Raw genomic sequence first — 20,314 nt, 5'->3', positions numbered from 1 at the left:
TAGGTAGAGGACGCATGGCCGCTAGGCCCGGGGTGGGTGTTGGGGAATTCGGAAAGGATGGATGGATGGAAAAGGAAGAGAAGGAAAATGGTATTAGTGATTTATATATTGATTTCTAACGACCAACCTACCTTCTTAATACCTCATTTCTTTCTTTCCTCACTTTGCAAAAGCTGTTTTTGGTGTTTGGTTCCGAGGGTTTGACAGGTGGTGTTACACTATATACACTACCTACTTAGGTAGGTAGCTATCAGTGGAGATACTCTTTCTACCTGCCCAGGTAATGTGCGAATACGTTGCCTTACTGTCGCTTGGGGGATGGGAGAGGTGTGCATCGCGATCTTGATGATGTTAGTTTTTGTGCGTCGGATTGCGAAACTGAATAGGGGTATATTACTAGAACCAGGGATCGAGGGGGTGGTTCGTACGAACAGATTTAATTTGCCACGCAGAGGCTGAATTACTTAGATATACTTGGTTCCTAATGAATATTTATTTATAAACTACGCCTACCTAGTAGGTATGCAAATATTCCGCGTACGTTGCTATCAGCGTATGGGCTTGGAACGGGTTAACCTCACTGTCGCAAATATTGTCTGGTTGAAGGTTTTCATCGCTGGAGATTTGATGTGAGTCTTAGGCCTCCGGACCTCCAGACAATTGTCAATATGATCGTTTTTGAAAGCATGTAATATTTGAAGAATATTTGGCGAGGTGGGAAACCAGATCCTTGGGTATCATCGGAGAAAGACATGTCTCTGGAACGATGAACGGCGAACATATTTTTCAACCTAACGAAAGGGGGATATGCACTCAGGGGTTCAAATGACATCAAGGGACAATCGTGTCTGTACTTTTGTAAGTGATGATCTCGGAACTTAGATAAACTCCAGACTCTCCAGATAGCACACAAGTACCTCAGTCTTCTACCTTGTATGCCACGGAATAGCTTCCATCTCAAGTTAGATATAAAAAGCAACTACCTACCTAGTAGGCACACAGCTCTGAAGTAGTGATTGATTCATCCGCACTGTATTATCGCACGGCTATTTAACAGGCTGGAGACCTCAATCGAAGCGCCCGAGAAGAAGCAATTGACTCAGACTTGAACGCTGATCTGGGCCAATGTCTCACTGTCCTGATTTTAGGATGACTCGCTGAATTTTGAGAGCTAATATTATATATACAAACAAAATTCTAGATGACTCGAGGTTAGCCCGTGGAAACATCAATTCCAGTTCCTGCGCTATGAAAGCCACATTGAGATCAGTCGCATCACTATCGAAAACTCAGGGCTGACTTAGAGACATAATCTAGAATCAGTATGGCATGCCAGATGATGCAATTCGTTCTATCAGTGACCGAAGGGACTTAATATATGTACATCCCTTGCCTTCATCAGGCGCGGGACGCAAAAAGCAGGACCCCCGCTACCTACAGTAAATCATAATTCTCACTTCAAAACGAGATCCTCTTATGGCTCGACATCTGGACTACACTCCACTACGTTGTCGTTGAAGAAAAGCCATGGCGGCGCAAGAAACAGCATCGGGCGAAGGCCTAATCATCATCCACGCAGCGCTCTACCGGATGGCCACTCGGTCTCTGGCCGAAGCGTACAGGATCCTCGGCTACAAAGCCCACCACGCCCACGACGGCGACGTCCTCGAGCAGCGCTGGGACATCATCGAGCAGGCGGCCGAAGCCACCTGGCCGTTCATTCCCGGAGCGCAGCCCCGTCCTCTGTTCAAACGCGAAGACTGGGAGAAGCTCTGGGACCCACAGGTAAAGCCCCCTCCCCCCAAGATTCAAGGACTGAATGGGAAGGCTGACAATACAATCCCCTCAAGTACGAGATCGTAACGGACATCGCGTCGCCCTTCGCCGACCAGCTCGTCGCCATCTACCCGCACGCCAAGGTCATCGTCGTGCAGCGCGACTTCGAGTCCTGGTGGCCGAGCTACAAGTCCGAGTGCGTCGACTCCGTCTTCGACCCCCTGCGGCGCGCCCTCCTCTTCCTGCTCTGCCACGTCCTCGGCAACCGCGCCGGCCCCGCCATTCGGAAGGTGCACATGGGGTTTTTCCGCGCCGGCAGTCCGGCTGAGATAGAGAGGAATGCGCGGGACGGGTACGAGAGGTAGGTGCACTCACTCACTCACTATTTATTCCCCCCCCCCCTCTCCTTGTGCCGTTCCCTTTATTACTAGGTTGGTAAAGTAGGTGTTTTGGGGCTTACTTGGTTGAGCAGATACTTCCGAAGGATACGCGAGCTCGTGCCGCCGGAGCGCAGGCTCGAGTACAAGATCGGCGACGGGTGGGGGCCGCTGTGCGCGTTTCTCGGCAAGGAGGTGCCGGATGTGCCGTTTCCGCGGCTGAATGATCGGAAGGCGCATCATGAGAGCTCGGCGCGGAGGAAGTATAACATTGTGGCGAGCTCGGCGAAGAGGATGGCGCCGTGGCTTCTGGCGGCGAGCGTGCTGAGGGCTGCGGTGTGGTATTCTGGGCATTAGGACTGGGTGGGTGATGGCTGGGGAAAAAAATTGTAGGGGGCTGTGGGCATATAAGTAGGCCATAGGTTAGTAAACTAAGGACTGCATATATTCCAGATTTTAAGTATTAGCTGTCCAAGGGATGAGGGCATTTGGTCGGTGGCATCTTCATAGTATACTAGCCTACTAGGTAGGAAAGCCAGGGGGGTAGCCATTGATTTTGCGGCACGACGACACTAAAGGCTGGCCATTTTTAGCTGTACGTATGTAATAATAGATTGCTCTATGCATCTATTCTATTAAAGTGCATATTTAAAAAAAAAAAAAAAAGAAAAGAAAAGCGTCGGTGAGGTTTTGTAGGTTAAGTGCCTATGATAATTAAGTCCTTTTCAAGAGTGGACTCCAAGCGTCAAAGGTACAACATACCGAATGTAAATGAAGACAGTTCATATAAATAGGCTGTTCTACCTCGACACATCTATAAGTTATTTAAACGATTGGATGTGGTAGATGCATTATAGAAATTCATTCAAGTTACTAACGAAGACCCTAATAAATAAATATTTATTAAATTTTATGTGTAAAGGACGATGATCCTCTCACTACCACTGCTTGCTAAAGCAGTACTGGCAGGTTCAATCCTCCTTAACCGAGGCCAGGAGCTGGCCCCATTCAACAAGCCGAGCGACGATAACAAGGTTACTGATCGATATCTAGTTTTCTTAAAGGATGGCTACACACTCGAGAAGCACTTTGCCCAGATCCGAGTAAACCTGACGAAAGAGGGGGGCAATTTCAAGTTTCAAGCAGGAGGGAACTCTTACGGCGTTACGTTGACTGATCAGAAGATTATTGACGAGAAGGTTCGCCGCGACCCAGGCGTAGAGGCCGTCCAAGGTAGGTATGGGGTCTGACATGAAAGGAAAATAATCATTACTTACTTTTTCTCAAGTGGACTCATATGCTAAATTCGACATCGACTCGTCGGCAGGCTCCGTAGACTTGGATTCCGAAGAAGAAAAGAAACCGAGCAAGAAAAGATGGACAAAGTTCTTGGCGGATAACATGGGATCATGGTGGATAGCCCAGCTAACGAGGGGAAAGAAAGTGCCAACCTGGAAAAGCTACGGCCCCTGGGACTTCTGGGCCTTCAACAACCCGCTCCCGGGGACCGGTGTCGATATCTACATCGTTGACACGGGTGTGCGACATAACCATGCGCAGTTCTTCCAGTATAAATGGACGTTCTCGTCAAGGGTCCGGAACTTTAAGGATGTTAAGGACGATGAGAAGTCACCATATTCGGAAGGCAAAATGGTAATACCTAAAGACCCCTCCAAGTTGGCCAGCTTCCGTTTCTAACAAGAGGTTATTCTAGGGTGATATAGCGCTAGGCCACGGCACTGCGATGGCAAGCTGTGCGGCATCGTGGTTTGATGCGCCAGCAATAAATGCCACTATTGTGAACGTTAAGGTGGCGTATCGCGACAGTTCTCCAATAGAAGTAGTTGTTCAAGGTTTGTGGACCAGATATTATGTTGATTCGTGGGGAGAGGCCATGCTAAAGACACACTCAGCTCTTAATGATATTATTGACGAGCATGAACGAAAGAAAAAGGAAAAGGTACGTACTTTGGATCCATACTAGAGACCTATTCACACACAACAATTCGCCAGTGTGCTGTGACTTGAATAAGACTAACATGTGTTCGACACATGTAGCCAACGGGCTGGAAAGGGTCCGTAATAAACATGAGTTTCGGCACAGATCACCATGTAGGATTGGAGAAGGCTTGCGCCCGGGCAGCGAAAGCGGGAATACCTATAGCAGCAGCAGCAGGGCAATCCTCCAAAGAAGCTTTCCAGGCCCCATGCATGTGAGTCGTATTTACGATTTTCTTCCGAAAAGAATTCAAGTCTAACTCCACATCCAGATACGACAGCACAATCTGTGTCTCTGGAATCGACAGGGGCTATAAGAAGCCAGACGAGGCGAATTATGGCAAGCATGTAGATGTTTTTGCACCTGGCTATGATGTCAAGGTGGCTAGCCACGAGGGCTCTGTTACGGATCGGCATGGTGAGAGTGGCACAAGTGGTAAGTACCCAACTTTTCACTACTTACCCACTTCTGGAGAAGGGCATACTTTCTAATAACCACGGTAGCGGCCGCGGCATACGTCGCCGGCATCATGGCCGGGTACATCAGCTACGAGGGCTTCGCGATCAACGGCGACGCCACCCTAGTCTACGACCGTCTGAAAGCCAACATGCTGGACGACCTCATCTGGAACCTCCCAAGCAAGTGGCTCTTCTGGCCCAGCACGAGCAACAAGCTAGCCACGACGGGCATAAACCACCCCAACCGGCACCCATGGGACCCCTACGCGGGGATCCCGCGAAAGGACTTCAAGAACACGTGCAAGATGGAGGTGACCCAGATCTGGACCTGCGAGGACCCAAGCGCGAACCTCTACGCGCGGCTGAAGGTCACGGGGTCCGACGGGAAGGTGTTGTACGTGACGCCTCAGTCGACGCGGACGCCGGGGGTCCCGATCAATGCGGCGCGACCGGCGGTGATAGAAGAGAAGGGGATGAGCAGGAGCCTGACGGTGGTAGGGCAGCACACGGACGATTACATCCAGTTTACGTATGGGGATGACCTGTGGTTTACCGCCGGAGCGAGAATGCTGGGGACGAACAGCGGCGATGGGAGGTGTGGTTTGAAGGGGAGTAAGAATTGGGACACAAAGGGGCCGCAATGTCCAGGGAAATCGATCGTAAGCATTGCTCTTCAACTACATGTACAATTTGAGAATCTTTACTAATGGGTGATAACATCAGACTCGGGATTTTAACTGTGAATATCTGTGTTAGACGTACCTGGTATATCGTCTTAGTCACCTCCTATTTTGTTCGATCTTTGTACTAGCGCATATATCCTCCTTATTGCATACTCTTTATATATAGGTAGACCTATTAGATTCATATACATCTTTCTCGGGGATTTCTTGTCTATTGAAAAAGGGAAAGATGATAAGATAAAAAAAACACCTGGAAACTGATGTCATGTACAGCTCTTATCACATCCATCGAGAATGCCAATTGGCCAATCAAGTTTCAAGTCCTAGCGCAATTTGGAAGGGGAATTACAGACATGATGTCATTGGTATACATGCAGAGGGCCAATCAACAGGAATCGAACTTGTGACTTCTCGATTTTGAAGCAGCCACAACCGTAATTTGCAACATTGAATGTATGTACTAGGGTAAGTACCTACATCATAATGGGACTACAGTTGGGACTGGAATTAATTACGCTGCAAACTCAAACTATCAACTTCTTCCACCTTCATCATCTTTCCGTAGCATCTAACGTATAACGTGTATTCGTACGGCCTCCTTACACGTTCGTTATATAAGTAGCGGATGTATATTCCCGCTCTCGATATGTTGTATGAAATTATAGGATTTCGACTATTCTCTTATCTTTCCGATCAAGTTTCATGCTCTTATTGTATCTCCCTAGATTAGAGATTCATTTTCTATTCCTAGTTCCAGCTCGTAAGTGAACGTGCCAACTCCCCTCCTCTCGGCTCGATCTCTTCCCGGTTCTGCATTCATCCCGATACATAGGTATATAGACGGTGCTATAAGACCGGCATACCCTTAATCATGTCTTCCCAGCCCACTCCATCCAACCCCATCCCAACATCGTCCTGGAAAGAATGGTGCTCAGGATGGTGGCCGGGGGACTGGCCGAAGAAGACGACTATCCTCGTCTTCTCGAGTCTTGCGATTGCGCTTTATGGGTATGACCAAGGTATGATGTCCTTGGTCAACACAAACCGGTCTTACCTGCGCACCATGGGCCTGCCCGAGGAATCGGACCTCGTGGGCATCATCGTCTCTATCTACTACCTCGGGTGCGGCTGCGGCGCCTTCTTAGCTTCCGGAATCGCCGACAGGGTAGGCCGCAAGTATGCGATTGCGGCATGTCTGATCACAAGCGTGGTTGGAGACCTGATGATGTTTGCTCCTGGAATATACCCCATAGGATCGGACAATTCGTGGGGTGGCGGCTCCCTTGGACTCATGATGGCCGGACGCGTTGTACTGGGATTTGGTGTTGGAGGAATCGATGCTGTCATTCCCGTCTACAGCTCGGAGCTCTCTAAGGACGAAACCCGCGGTAGCGCTAGTGAGTACTCCAACTGCCCCTTCACTATTTTGGATACAGATACATCTTAAGTCCTGTCCAATGCCGCCAGTTTGTGACATGAATCCGCGTCATGCCATAACTGAGGAAATACTAAGAAACCATTACTGATACCCGATACTTACAGTGGCCAAGGAGTTCCAGGCAAACATTTTTGGGCTCTTTCTCGCATTCTTTCTCAATTTTATGTTTACTTACCTCTTAGGCAAGGACAGCCAGTGGGCCTGGAGGATCCCTATCATTTGCATGATTTTCTTCCCTATCTTGCTCCTTCTTATAGTAAAGAGTTTACCAGAATCACCGCGGTGGTTAGTCAGTCAAGGAAACTCCGATGCTGCCATGGTGTCATTGGTAAACGTCCACGGAGAAGCCAAGGCAGAAAATATGCTTACTGAGCTCGAGGCCGCCCAGGAAGAAGAAAATGGCACGGAAGTTGGATATTTCGCCATGTTATTCTCGCCAAGCTGCTCACAGTTTCATCCCACTATGATCACTGTCATGGGCCAGATCAACCAAGCTTTGACGGGTTATGGCGCTGTCTCAGTTTACGGCCCACAAATCTTTGAACTCCTTGGACTGAGAGTGTGGCTCGCAGAGTGCACCACTCTCGCCAACTACTTCTGGTACTTATGCATGATGAGAGTAGCCGTGTGGACGATCGACGTTCTTGGTCGCAGGAAGTTGATGATATGGGGTTCTGCGGGATTAGCAATCTGCTACATCCTCTTGACTATTATGGGTGGCATTGCTACGGATGTTTTCCACGAACCTCAGCTCGGAGTAGAGATTGTTGGATCAGCCATTCTCTTCCTCTCAACCGCTGTTTTTGGAATATGCTGGTTGACAACTGTTTGGTTGATTCCAACCGAGATCTATCCCAACGCCGCGCGCGCCAAAGGCAGTTGTATTAGCGTTGGAGTATGGGGTCTTGTCAACTTCGCCGTCACATTGGCTACTCCTTGGGGCTTCAACCACTTAAAATATTGGCTATTCTTTGTCTTTGCCATCACCAACACGATCGCTGGCCTGTTCACATGGCTCTTCTCACCCGAGACGGGCGGCCGAAGCTTCGAGGAGAACCAGGCTTTCTTCACATCAGCCCGCGAAGATAAAAGCTGCCTCGTAATGAGAGTCGGCGGCGGCAGGTACCTACGTCTGCTACCGAACAGTGAAGACGACTCCGAGTACGCCGAAGGTGATGCGGGAAACGCTAAGGGCGAAAACGAGGGGGACCAACAGGCGGGAAACGGAGACGGCGCGAGCTGGATTACCGTTATAGAGGCTCCGGTGAATCGGGACACCGATGGTGGAGACGAAGGCAGAGGAGATACTAGGAGTGGTGAGAACGCGGATGAGCCCTCGGAGACGACGCCTCTTCTGGGTACAAGTAATGCACCTAATTAGTTAGAGTTTTGTGGTTATTTTCGAGAATTAGGGATAGCGATAGCGGGCATAGACGGGCTTTATGATTATATGATATGGAGGCTATAGCGATTAGGATCAAATACCTACATACCTAGAATGAAAGCGTTTGATTTAGATACTTCGATTCTCTCAATTCTCGTGAGGTTCAATAATCGGTGTGTCTGGAAGCGGGTAGCAGGCACGTACGATTTTATACTATATCTACTGGAATAGTGATGCTGAATGTACCTAGTATCTCTGAAGCTATATACTACCTAGGTAGGTACCAAGTCCATGACAAGTGATCATATGGTAGGCACTACGAATCAAGATTAAAAGCAAATTTTCATACTCCTGGAAAAGTGTGTTCATTTGTGGTATATTCATGGAATCATTGTTTCATCTCATCCGGGATATCGTGGTCTACATGCGCAAATTCTGTGATGCAAAAAAAGAAAAAAACCTTGCCCCTTTATTTTTAATACCCATGAACCTATGCCCCTATCTCCGAACCCAATCCACTAATACTCGATCTCCCAATAGATAGACCCCTTACCTATCCTGAAAGCATGGAAACCTTCTCTCTCTATTTATAGGGGTCGGTTCGAGAGATTCGCCGATTTCCATCCCATTACTTCGCCTTGTTCACCGACGCGGTTACCTCGTCTAAACATCCAGCAGCGGCGGCGAAGAAACCGAGGAATACCTTGGAAGGCGATAATACTCGACTGAGGTATTCTGGGTGGAACTGGACACCCACAAACCAAGGGTGGTCTGGCAGCTCAATAATCTCCATGCGCTCTCCCTTAACATCTTTTCCAATGAATGGGAGGCCAGCCTTCTCGAGCTGGTCGATCATAGAAGGGTTGACTTCATAACGGTGACGGTGGCGCTCCTCGATTTGAGACGCCGACCCGTTCAATGCGCGCAGCTTCGACCACTCGGATCCTGGTTGGAAGATGCAGGGGTGCTTTCCTAGGCGCATGGTACCACCGAGTTTGGTTTTATCGACCTGAAGATAGATTTGCGTGTGAGAGAGGAACCACATATATGTGAAGGTATGTTATAGGACAGGAGTTGGTTACTTACCTCGGGCATGTAGACGATGGCGTGGTTTTTGGCCTGTGGGTGAAGCTCTTCGCTTCCGGCGTCTTCAATTCCGGCGATATTGCGGGCATACTCGATGACGGCGAGTTGCATGCCGAGGCAGATGCCTAGGAACGGTACCCCCTTGGTACGTGCCCAGGTAATTGCCTTGATCATTCCTTCTATCGCTCGAGAGCCGAAGCCGCCAGGGACCAATACTAGAAGTAACTTGTTAGCCAAATTTTGAAGATATAATATGGGGACGTAGTCGGTTCTTACTAGCATTGGCAGTGCAGACCGTGTGCCAAGCTTTGTGGAACTCGGCTGGCGAGTTCTCCAAGGTCTCGTCCTCTAGGTGCGAGGCATCAACCCAGACGAGCTCAAGCTTCCTTCGGCAGTACATGGCTGCATGCTCTAGTGACTTCGATATGCTTATGTACGAATCGTGCAACGTGGTGTATTTACCCACAAGCGCAATCGTTACTGTTCCGAGAGCGTGATCCTGGCCTCGGGCAAGGCCGACCCATTGGTCCCACATCTGAGAGCCGAGATCAATTCGTGCGGTTGGCCTGCTGATACTCTTTAGATCCAGAAGTTCGTCAAGAGAATCTAGGAGCTTCTGGTTATTCAGAAGCATCGGTACATGGTAAGTAGTTGAGACGTTGTGTACAGCAACTACTTGCTTCTGTTCGACCTGGCACATATTGGCGATTTTTTGAATAGTCCCTTCATTAAGGGGCTGCTCGCATCGGCAAGCGATCTATATCAATTCTTAGTACGAACAACTTCGTATAAAGGCGTTGAATAACATACCAGGTCGGGGTTAAGGCCCGCACTACGAGTGTCACTAACAGCTCGTTGGGTAGGCTTCGTCTTCTGCTCCCCAACAAGGGGAACATATGATACGAAAATCTGGGCAAAATTGTTCCTGCCCGCTCTCTTGTGCAGTTGGCTTAGAGCGTGAATAAATGGTGCACACTCTATATCACCAACAGTGCCGCCTATTCTATCGTCAGCAGATCATTTCTACGGGGGGTCTTCACCATTAACAACTTACCGAGCTCGATGACGCATACATCCGGTTCGGCTCCAGATTCATCGACTGGGATCTTGGCAACCCGTTCAATCCAGTCCTGAATGGCACCGGTAACATGAGGTACCCTGTTCAAGATTAGACTGATATCTGTCGAAATAGGGGTGCCTAGTAGAGATCCGGCAATACTTACACTTGGACCGTCTTGCCGAGGTAATCACCGCGTCGCTCTTTTTCGATAACTTGCTGATAGACCTTGCCCGTCGTGATGTTGTGGTCTCGGGTAAGGGTGGTAAGTAGGTACCGTTCATAATTTCCTATGTCTAGGTCCATCTCACCACCATCATCCGTCACGTAAACCTCACCGTGTCTAAAAGATCTCAATTAGCATATGAGAGGGTACGTAAAGAAGTGGCAAAGCATACTCTGTCGGTGCCATTGTTCCGGCATCGATATTGATGTAACCATCAATCTTGATGGTGGTGACGGTAAGGCCTATAGTCTTCAGTAGTAGGCCAGTACTAGAGGCAATAATGCCTTTGCCTACTCCAGAGATCACGCCTAATTCACAGCCTCGTCAGTTTCTTGCTAGAAAGTCATGAAAACAACTGCGACATAACAACAGGGAATATGAAAGAAAGGAGAGGGTTTGGATGTGACTGACCTCCGGATACCAGGACGAACTTCATTTTGACCTAGGGTGATCTTTGAAGTTGTGGTGATTGAATCCTACCAAGTAGGATAGATAACCCCGGAAAAGGGAAGAAGAATATGAGATTTCGGATTTAGTATTCCGACCGTGAACTTCAGGGTTGGTGAAGTAGAAGCTTTGGATGAGAGTCGAAAGTAAATATGTTACCCGGTTGTGAGATAGTTCCAAGGTATTCTCAAGTCCACCTTGTTTAGTAACAAGTATGAGATTGCTAGGCTTGGGTAGGTAGGTATGGAAGGGGATATTAAATAATAATCGTAGAAGTATTGTGGTTGCAAAAGCCTTGCAAGATACTGTACTGAAGGCCTTAATTAATTTTTTTATGTAGTGGGATGCCTTTTTTTTTCTCAGCTTGAACTGCGTTTAAGAAAAGATTTATCAGAATTAGTGCAGTTTTGGTACTGTGTGATCCCCCACTATACTTAGGTACAAGCTGTACTGTACACTTACCTAAGCCGATATGGATCTCCCTCTTATCCAATGAGGAGCCAGATATGGAGAATTGTCAAACTCAATTCTGGAAACTAGCAGGGGTACCCCAGTGATGAGTCAGGACGGCAAGGCGGTAATACAGTGGGACGGGAAAGAGCAAGAAGAAAAAACGCGCTAACATCTGAATGTCTCAATTTTTCGCGTCATCATCTAACCTCCTTAAACAATCTGGTAACAATTGACACCGTTCTTTCCATTTGAAATTTGCACCAATCGCACGGTGGTATGAATGAAGCCTCCCAGAAAACAGAGCTGCTGTAACGAGTAGTTTTGGCAAGTGTGAGGTGCCTAAAAAGTAAGTATCGCTGAGGTAGAATGACATCATACCCAGTTTGCATTATCCTTTGATCATTGATATCTATATACCTTGATATCCTACCTAAGGTAGGTACAGCTATCATAACGTGTATTTTCTAGTCCAAGCTAAGTTTGCTCAATGCTGCCTTTCATGCCTAACCCTCGCTTATCCGCATCCACCATTCTGGACTTAAAGAGGCAGATAATGTCTGATATCAAATTTGACTCGAATTTCTTCACCCGCTGCCAGAATATGCCCGGACTCACGTACTTATCTCTGGGTAATTGAGACCACCGAAGCATTCTGCGTCGTACAGGCCGCGATCTTTGATTCAACTTCGAGTAGGGTGAAGATTACTTCGTCTTCGAGGATTTGATCTATTCGGTAGATAGCGCCGAATGTGGGACCACTATCTTATAACGAAAGCTGATTCTTAACAAGATGGGGCCTTCGCCAGAAATCCCCCTCATTTTTTGGGTCTTGATAAGGCCTTCTCCCTCACATACCAGCCAAAAGAAAAGGCGGCCCCAGGTCCACCAGCAAATGCGATAATAGGAAGAAGTGCAATCTGGAAGAGTGTATCGCTTCCCAGCAGACCAGCAAATCCAAGGTCGAGGAATGAATAAATCAACCACAGAAAAGAGCTGCTAAAAAGGGACACCTCGTCTGTCTGCAGTGCTTCACGGCAATGTTCGACGCCCACTGGCTTTTCTTCGTTCGACGGTAGGAACACCGTGGACAGGGGATACGGGGAATAAAGTAGCACATAGCCCCACACACCAGCGGAGATCGCGCCCAGCAATGCTACTAGAAGTCTAGGTGACGTGAGGACATTGCTGTTGGAAAGAAGCCGTTTGGTGACTATAGAAATCAAGACGTTGGCCATCCCGATCCAAAGAGGGGTAAACTGCCAGGCCCAAGTCCAGTAATGTCGCGTCTCATTCTCGGGGGAGACATACATGGCGAAGGCTTCAAATGTATGGAATAAGAGGACGATTAAAACAAGGAGCCCGGTATCCTTATTCCTGATTGTTCGATCTTCTGTTGATAACCGAGCCAGATCGGATGCAGTTGGGCCAAAGGCAAGACTTAAGAAGTAGTAGACGGGCGCTACTGAACCAAGCCCAACATATTGCCCTGCGAGGGTAAAGAATGTTGGGCTAAAGGGGAGAATTTGTCAGTTTGCTTATAGATATGCATACCCTTAAGAGAGACTCACAAATACACCGGCCCATAGGCACTCCCAGCACGGTAAGATTCCAGGATCCATATTGCATAGACCGGCCCTAAATCGATCAGGAAAGAGAACACCTGCCACCAAGAGACGCTGTCGAATGCTAAAGTAGAGGGGGCGAAAGTAGCCGTTACACCACGCCACATCTCGTTGAGATAATCCACTCCGAAAAAGTCGTCGAGTATCTTAACTGATCCCCCATCCCATTCAATCACGCCGGCCTTAACGACCAGATCTTGGTATTCTACCACCTTAGGAATATCCATTTGACGAAAGCACCACGCTGCGATGAACAGAAACGGCACCGACGCAATGGCGCGCCGTGCCCTAGCCCCGAATGATGCCATATTTGGTGGAGAGATGGATGGTGAGGAGAAGTTTGAGAAAGGAAAAAGGGAATAAACAGTTCCGAAGTGTGGATGGACAGCTTTATGCATCGGGTGCATCGGGTGCATCGGCTTAATGCTCCTTTTAAGGAGGAATGGTACTTTGTTTGGTGGGGCTCTGTCGTGCGTCGTTGGTACGACGGCTATCCATGGTTTGATAACCATACATTTGTGGCTCTCTCGTCCCACCATTCATTACCAACAAGCATATCCACCGGTGATCTGGTGGGTTTATGGGGTACGCTTTCAGCCTTGCAGCTGTCTGATACTAGGTGTGCGTAGGTGAAAGCCTAGAGTAAGGGTCAATGAGAGGCCGAGGATACGGCGGTGCGGCGCAGACGGATGGATCCTGGTCTATCAAGATTTGCATGCTTGGTAAGTTGTTGCCTACACCTCTATCTACAATATAACTACCGCTATGAATGGATGCTTTTACGATAGGGCTTGAACTGTACCCAGTTTGCCATCAACCCTTATTTCGACCTCCTCAGCGCCAAGAAGTTGTCGAATATGGAATATTCGTATTCTGGATGCCTTCACTCAACTTTGGTATGTCTTTCATATCGTATGAACGTGAATTAAAGACAACCGAAGCATAAAATAAGGTGATAAAAGAGTGGGTAATGCTTGGTTTTGATTGTATCATGAATATATGAGGACATCGTCGAACAATAGGGGTTCACCTTGATGACTAACCTTTCCTACTTCGTAGATGCCTGCTCATGATATGGACACCCTTCTTCCAAAGAGAAAAAAAAAGATTATGGAGTACATAACTGTTAAGAGTTGTGTATGTCGAGGAAGGAAGGTAACTCCCTATCTCCGGCCCGCTCCAATCAGGCCCCGAAGGGATATAGGACTTAACGAAAACGCGGTTTAGACGTTGGTACAATTATAATCGTACGACTTGAATCAGTAATTATGCCTATTAACTAAGTATATATGAAGTTCTTATGGAGCTTTGGAGGTAGGTATCCAGGTACAACAATTAAGTAGGTACCTAGGCACCCATTTTCATGTAATAGGTGCCGTTATATCGGAATGAACTTACATTGTATACTCAGATAGCAGCTTGGACTTAACCTGCAAGTCACTAACTATAAAAATAGCAATAAAAATCAACTAGAAGCTTGGCTAAGAGGTAGGAATCCCTACAGATGGACGAAGAATTGTAACCTAGATGAGGATGTCTTTACGTACCACTCAAGTAGACATATACTATGCAAATAGCTGCGTTCACTATTACTTCCTATTACCCTCGAACGGCTACTCGAGACTCACAATGGTGTTAGCTTCCAGGTTATGGCGTTTAGATTGCTAGATTCTAGGTAACAATCGTTTTCATACAAAGTCCGCCGTAATCTCCGTGGTCAAAATGGCCTAGCACATCCCACGATGCGAACAAATTATCTCCGACTCAGTTAGGCACCTATTTAACAGTAGATGAAGGCCTCATTTGTATAGAAATTTAGATGCTTCATCACCGTATAAAATTGACCACTATTAGTAGAGAATATACTCACCCCATCTTAATTTCACGATGTCTATCAACCGCTCCGTATGGCAAGACAAGCCAGGTGTGCCAGGCACCATCCGCGAGAGTCCAATCCCCACGAAACTCGAAGATTCCACAGTCCTGATCAAGGTCCGTGCTTGGGCTATAAACCCAGCCGATGCCATTCTTCAGGATAGGTCCCTGCCTTTCGTCAAATATCCAGTTATACTAGGCCAAGACGTCGCCGGCACCGTCGAAGCCGTCGGGTCCATCGCCAGCTCCAAGTTTAAGGTGGGAGATCGCATCTTCGGCTTCACCGTGAACAACGGCTTCCAGGACTACGTTGTGCTGGACCACGCCCTCGCTGCGAAGATCCCAGCCTCGATGTCCTTCGCCGAGGTTTCGGTCTTCCCCCTCTGCATCACCTCCGCCTCCTTTGGGCTTTTTGGCGGGCAGTATCTCGGTCTATCCCTCCCGACCGTCAATCCCACCACCAGCAACGGTAAATCCGTATTGATCTGGGGCGGCAGTTCAGCCGTCGGCAGCAATGCGATCCAGCTGGCCAAAGCCGCCGGGTACGACGTGATAGCCACGTGCTCCGCTCGCAATTTCGCGTACGTCACAGGCCTCGGGGCGAGCAAGGTCTTCGACTACGGCAGCCCCTCCGCGACCGACGACATCTCCGCGGAGCTCGATGACCAGGGCCAGTGCGCCGGGATATTCCTAGCCATGGGGAACGTGGCGGATGCGTGCCAGGTGGCGCACAAGTCGAAGCAGAAATTATTCGTCGCGTCGACCAACCCTGTCAAGCCGGGCGATGCGCTGGAGGGGGTCGAGGTGAAGATGGTATTTGGCGTCGGCGGCGTGGACGTCTTCACGGAGATCCTTCCTGCGACGTTCGGTGGGTTCTTGCCGGAAGCGCTGGAGAAGGGGGTTTATCAGGTGGCTCCGCCGCCAGAGGTTGTGGCGACGAGAGGTCTTGAGGGCGTGCAGGTCGCGTTGGATACTTTGAAGAAGGGAGTATCGGCGAAAAAACTGGTCGTGGTAGCAGAGTAGAGCCAGTGTAGGAATACACTGGCCGAGTACCCTAACTTCAGGGGTTTAGTCTTACACACATAGTTACTGCCTAGCTGCCCAGGTGTGTATCCACCTAGCCCATAAAGATTGACACCGTGTTTTCCCAACTTTGGTATGCAAAGGCACCGGGCACAGAACGATAGCTTGTTGGTGCCGCACGGCCGGCCGCAAGTGATATGATATTCTGGATACCTACCCTGATAGGTATGGAAGAGCGATGCATCCGGTCAGTCGGTATGGGCTTGGCAATCTAAGGTTATTGGATAACAGCAGAATGCATGCCCATTAATAGATGAACCAACGGCCCTATGCTATATAATACGACCTCGATTAGCTATGCCGTGCCTCTCTGCTGCTTCTACTAAATATGAGCCACATTCTGACAATTACATGATTATGTTACCTCGAAGCTTAGGCTACAGCCCATATTCTGTGTTGTTAATTGCTCATATTGAAACATTCTTTGGAATCAAGTGGAGGACACCTAGCTAATGGTTCCTTAATTTCTTATAGACTTGGTCATTACAATAATCAAAGCCAAGACATGTCTACCAACCTAGGAAGTGAATTTGGTCGTTCATACTAACCTTTACCTAATGATACTCTCTCTTCGATACTTCGGTCTGTCACCATACGCAAGACATGACGTTACAGTAGGATGGTTAACAGAACAGGGATGGTAGCCGACTCTACTCCGTATGGAGTCTGTTAACGGTGGGATATCGGAGCGGCACAGAGACTATGCATCGTCAGAGAGTAAGATTGAGTCACTTGTAGATATCGGATGGTGGGATAGCCTACCTGCCTTGCCAGTGTTATTATAAGTTGGCCGTGCACATCCAACACACATCGAACATCGAACAATTCTCTCTTCACTCACACCCTCTTTCCTACCAACATCAAATAGTCCGCATAGCATTGCGACCCCCCGACTACCTACGCATTGCAACTCTCAGCCAACAACCAGAGCACATCAAAGACACCCTCATACCCTACTAAGTAGGGACCTTCCAAGATGCCCACCACCGCCCCCTCTTCCAAGTCCCCCACGGGCATACCCTCAAGCGAAACCAACGACCAAAACTTCTTCCCGCACCTCCCCCCCTACTCAGACCCAACTTCCGGCTTCCTCTCCCACATCCCACGCTCCTGGATCCCATACGCACAGCTCATGCGCCTCGAGAAGCCGGCCGGCCTATACGGGGTGTACTTCCCGCACCTCATCAGCCTTCTCTACGCCTCCTGCCTCCCTTCGCACTCCGCACCCCCCTCCCCCCTCTCCCTCCTAAAACTCGCCGCCGCCCTCCTCCCCTTCAACATCCTCCTACGCGGCGCGTCCTGCACCTGGAACGACACGGCGGACCAGGCCTTCGACCGGCGCGTGGCGCGCACCCGGCACCGGCCCGTCGCCCGGGGGGCCGTAAGCACGACGCGCGCGAACGTGTTCACGGCGGCGCAGCTCGCGCTGCTGTTCGCGTACCACCAGCACTCGGGGCTGCTTCCCGCGGCCGAGACGGCGACGTTCGCGGTGTTCGTGACGGCGCTGTTCCTCGCGTACGCGCTGATGAAGCGGGTGACGGATTACCCGCAGGTGGTTCTCGGCGTGGGGATCGGGGCGGCGGTGTTCTTCGCGACGGCGGCGCTGGGGGTGGATCTGGACAGCAGGGTGGGGGGATTGGGATTGGGGTTGGGGTTGGGGGGAGGAGAAGTAAGTGTGCGGGCCCCGACGCTGGCGCTCTTCGGCGCGATCATGGCCTGGACGATCACGTACGACACGATCTACGCGCACCAGGACGTGGTGGACGACCTGCGGGCCGGGGTCAAGAGCATGGCGCTGCGGTTCCGGGAGAGCACCAAGGCGCTCGCGGGCGTGCTGTCGGCGGTGCAGGTGCTGCTGCTGGCGCTGTGCGGGTACTGGGCTGGGCTGGGGCCGGTCTATTTCGTCGGCACGGTGGGGGGTGTTGCGGTTGCGATGGCTTATTATCTGTATGATGTTGATTTGAAGAACCCCGAGAGCTGTGGGATGTGGTTTCATCGGCAGTTCTGGATCGTGGGCGCGGCGTTCATGGCGGGGTTCGCGGGGGAATATGCACTGAGACTGGCGGGCAGTGAGAGCTAGAGTTATGTAGTACTGCCAATCATATGAGTACGCCCAGGTAGCTACCTACCTACATAAACAACCTTCAGTCTACATAGGTAAAATAAATTATCACGAGATTTCACAGGACATACAAATATATGGTGCCAGTAACTTGAGCTTTGCTATATCTCAAGAATAACCTACTTAGGTACCTACCTAGTAGCCATCTTATCGAACTCGAATAGTCTTGAATCAACTTCGAATTTACGACAATGAATTAATATTACGCATCCTGCCAGAGAAGATAGGTACTCCAAAGCTGACTATGAATACCCCTAACCCTGATCTTAGCAATACCTAGTTTTCGAAGGATCGTGGTGTGGGGCAAAGAAGACAGCGGTCTTACTCGCTACGCCGTAAAATGCATAGCCAAAAGACCAAAAAAACCGGATCCAGCTTCCTTCGCGGTTGCCCAGCACGAACTTGGGCTCGGTATGGTGTAGATAGATCCTGCGATTGCGTTAATGCCTCTTTTTTTTTTTTTCTTCTTCTGTTTAGCAACTGGCCAAACTTGGTTCCCAGCATCTCACCATACTGCCCTCCGGCCGCCCAAAATGCTCGCCGAGCTCCTAAACAGCTACAACATCTACCCTCCGCTCTCCGCGCGCTCCCCGCTGCCCGCACTATACCTGCCCCTCGGATACTCCGTGCTGATCCTCGGGTATGTCCTCGGGCCCGGCTCGATCCGCGGGTTTGCGATCAGCTCCGCCCTGCTACTCCTCGCGCTGCAGCGGCCCCGCTTCACCGCCGGCGATGTCGTCCAGGACTACTGCCTCTCCGGCGTCAGCATCGTGTTCCTGCTGAACTACCTTGACCACGGCACCGCGGGCGGCGGCCCTCGCTATTTCGGCCGAGCCGACCACCCGCTGCCCCGCCCCGTCGGCCGCGAGGACAACAGGACGTGGGCGCAGAAGCTCAAGTGGTCGCTCAGCCTCACGGCGACGGTGCGCGGCATCGGCTGGGGCTGGCAGGTAAAGGGGGTGCCGGCGCACCCGAACGCGGAACAATCCCGTTTTCGCTTTGTCGTGGGGAAGGCCGTCGAAGTCGTCTGGCGCACCGCTCTCAAGGGCGCCGCGGTCTACGTCCTCGGCTTCTGCCGCGTGGTGGCACAGGCGTCAGGGACGGCTCCGCTGACAGGCTGGCTCTTGGACTCGGTTGCGTGCTGGTGCGTTGTCGTTTGGAGCTTCAACACCATTGGCGCTGCGAACGCGGCGGGCGCCGCGGTTACGGTGTTGCTAGGCGTTTGTGAGCCGTGGGCGTGGCCGCCGGTGTTTGGGGACCTGGGCACAGCTTGGAGTGTTAGGCAAGCGTGGGGGTAAGATGGCCTGTTCCGTTCGGTTTGCACTATATGAGAAACCTTCACTAACATTTCCATACAGCACGACGTACCATCAGCAGATGCGAAGGGTAAGTACTTTCTGGAGTGTGGAGCCAGCAAGCTGAGGTTTATTTATCTCGTGGAAAAGAAATAACATATTAACCTAATTAACCTCCTACCGCAGACCTTCCAACAGCCCGGCATCCGACTCGCGCGTCTCCTCGGCTTCAAGAAAGGCTCCTTCTCCTCGCGCTACCTGCAGCTCTACTCCGCATTTTTCATCAGCTTTGCCACGCACTGGTTCCAGTCATACACGGTCTCGCGGAGCGACCAAGGCGAGTTTGCCTTTTTCATGGCGCAGCCAGTGGTCATCAGCATCGAGGACTTTGTTGCGTGGGTGTGGAAAAGGTCGGTGGCTCCCAAGCAGAGGAGGAGGAGAAGTCTCGCCTGGCTTGAGCTGTATGCGGGATATGTGTGGACGATTGCGGCGTTCACGATAACTGTGCGCCCGATCATGAGGGGCTGGACGGATACGGGGATGGTTGGGAGTGGAGGCCCCGATGAGGTTGTGGCTCTGAGGCTAGGAAGCAAGCATGGCGCCACATACTTTGGGGGTTGATGCTGTGTTTGTTACTCGGTCGATGGTGATACGAGACGAGTACGAAGTGATCACTTGTACCTGATTAGATCTAGATAGAGTATCCTTACCTAAATCTCACACACAGTAATCAAATTGAATCCACTTACTAAAGCTGTGAGAGACATATTACTTACGCTTGTTTATATGGGTGCCTAAGGTATATAGATATATTCGTATTGATAACCTTGGAAACAGGCTACGGGCAGCAACGTCAACGAAAGGAATTGGGACTAGGTAGCAACTTGTCTCTTCCCTATACTGCTCATTCACAAATTCACATCCACCTCCCTA

At 49.9% G+C, this 20,314-nt stretch overlaps 8 protein-coding genes across 8 annotated transcripts; 6 read left to right on the top strand and 2 right to left on the bottom strand.

Moving 5' to 3' along the window:
* Positions 1–1,205: 1,205 nt before the first annotated feature.
* GGS25DRAFT_427385 (uncharacterized protein) lies at positions 1,206–2,752 on the top strand. The gene is made up of 3 exons (XM_049258623.1): positions 1,206–1,785; positions 1,851–2,137; positions 2,249–2,752. The coding sequence occupies exons 1-3, from the start codon at positions 1,528–1,530 to the stop codon at positions 2,508–2,510; spliced, it is 807 nt and encodes a 268-aa protein (XP_049114147.1). The 5' UTR covers positions 1,206–1,527; the 3' UTR covers positions 2,511–2,752.
* Positions 2,753–3,079: 327 nt separating this feature from the next.
* On the top strand, positions 3,080–5,317 carry GGS25DRAFT_534274 (peptidase S8/S53 domain-containing protein; the record flags this gene model as incomplete). The annotated part of the gene is made up of 7 exons (XM_049265749.1): positions 3,080–3,386; positions 3,442–3,806; positions 3,868–4,006; positions 4,067–4,113; positions 4,212–4,366; positions 4,424–4,587; positions 4,656–5,317. The coding sequence occupies 7 exons, from the start codon at positions 3,080–3,082 to the stop codon at positions 5,315–5,317; spliced, it is 1,839 nt and encodes a 612-aa protein (XP_049114146.1).
* Positions 5,318–6,164: 847 nt separating this feature from the next.
* On the top strand, positions 6,165–8,112 carry GGS25DRAFT_524874 (general substrate transporter; the record flags this gene model as incomplete). The annotated part of the gene is made up of 2 exons (XM_049264684.1): positions 6,165–6,690; positions 6,836–8,112. The coding sequence occupies 2 exons, from the start codon at positions 6,165–6,167 to the stop codon at positions 8,110–8,112; spliced, it is 1,803 nt and encodes a 600-aa protein (XP_049114145.1).
* Positions 8,113–8,350: 238 nt separating this feature from the next.
* On the bottom strand, positions 8,351–11,293 carry GGS25DRAFT_504816 (putative CTP synthase). The gene is made up of 8 exons (XM_049262167.1): positions 10,896–11,293; positions 10,657–10,792; positions 10,425–10,601; positions 10,256–10,359; positions 10,012–10,199; positions 9,478–9,958; positions 9,202–9,416; positions 8,351–9,124 (listed from the first exon to the last, which is right to left on the bottom strand). The coding sequence occupies exons 1-8, from the start codon at positions 10,918–10,920 to the stop codon at positions 8,744–8,746; spliced, it is 1,707 nt and encodes a 568-aa protein (XP_049114144.1). The 5' UTR covers positions 10,921–11,293; the 3' UTR covers positions 8,351–8,743.
* Positions 11,294–12,006: 713 nt separating this feature from the next.
* On the bottom strand, positions 12,007–13,660 carry GGS25DRAFT_427279 (uncharacterized protein). The gene is made up of 2 exons (XM_049258622.1): positions 12,953–13,660; positions 12,007–12,893 (listed from the first exon to the last, which is right to left on the bottom strand). Exons 1-2 carry the CDS (start codon positions 13,543–13,545, stop codon positions 12,200–12,202), a joined length of 1,287 nt encoding a protein of 428 aa, XP_049114143.1. The 5' UTR covers positions 13,546–13,660; the 3' UTR covers positions 12,007–12,199.
* Positions 13,661–14,585: 925 nt separating this feature from the next.
* GGS25DRAFT_504809 (GroES-like protein) lies at positions 14,586–16,157 on the top strand. Its single transcript, XM_049262166.1, has one exon. The coding sequence runs from the start codon at positions 14,894–14,896 to the stop codon at positions 15,902–15,904; it is 1,011 nt and encodes a 336-aa protein (XP_049114142.1). The 5' UTR covers positions 14,586–14,893; the 3' UTR covers positions 15,905–16,157.
* Positions 16,158–16,679: 522 nt separating this feature from the next.
* GGS25DRAFT_427239 (putative 4-hydroxybenzoate polyprenyl transferase) lies at positions 16,680–18,287 on the top strand. The gene has a single exon (XM_049258621.1). The coding sequence runs from the start codon at positions 16,941–16,943 to the stop codon at positions 18,042–18,044; it is 1,104 nt and encodes a 367-aa protein (XP_049114141.1). The 5' UTR covers positions 16,680–16,940; the 3' UTR covers positions 18,045–18,287.
* On the top strand, positions 18,150–20,151 carry GGS25DRAFT_504805 (membrane bound O-acyl transferase family-domain-containing protein). Its single transcript, XM_049262165.1, has 3 exons — positions 18,150–19,380; positions 19,445–19,472; positions 19,568–20,151. The coding sequence occupies exons 1-3, from the start codon at positions 18,530–18,532 to the stop codon at positions 20,000–20,002; spliced, it is 1,314 nt and encodes a 437-aa protein (XP_049114140.1). The 5' UTR covers positions 18,150–18,529; the 3' UTR covers positions 20,003–20,151.
* Positions 20,152–20,314: the final 163 nt, after the last annotated feature.

The sequence above is a fragment of the Hypoxylon fragiforme genome (assembly GCF_022984875.1).
Source record: "Hypoxylon fragiforme strain CBS 206.31 chromosome Unknown GGS25scaffold_8, whole genome shotgun sequence".
Lineage (NCBI taxonomy): Eukaryota > Fungi > Ascomycota > Sordariomycetes > Xylariales > Hypoxylaceae > Hypoxylon > Hypoxylon fragiforme.
This window is presented reverse-complemented; position numbering and strand designations above follow the sequence as displayed.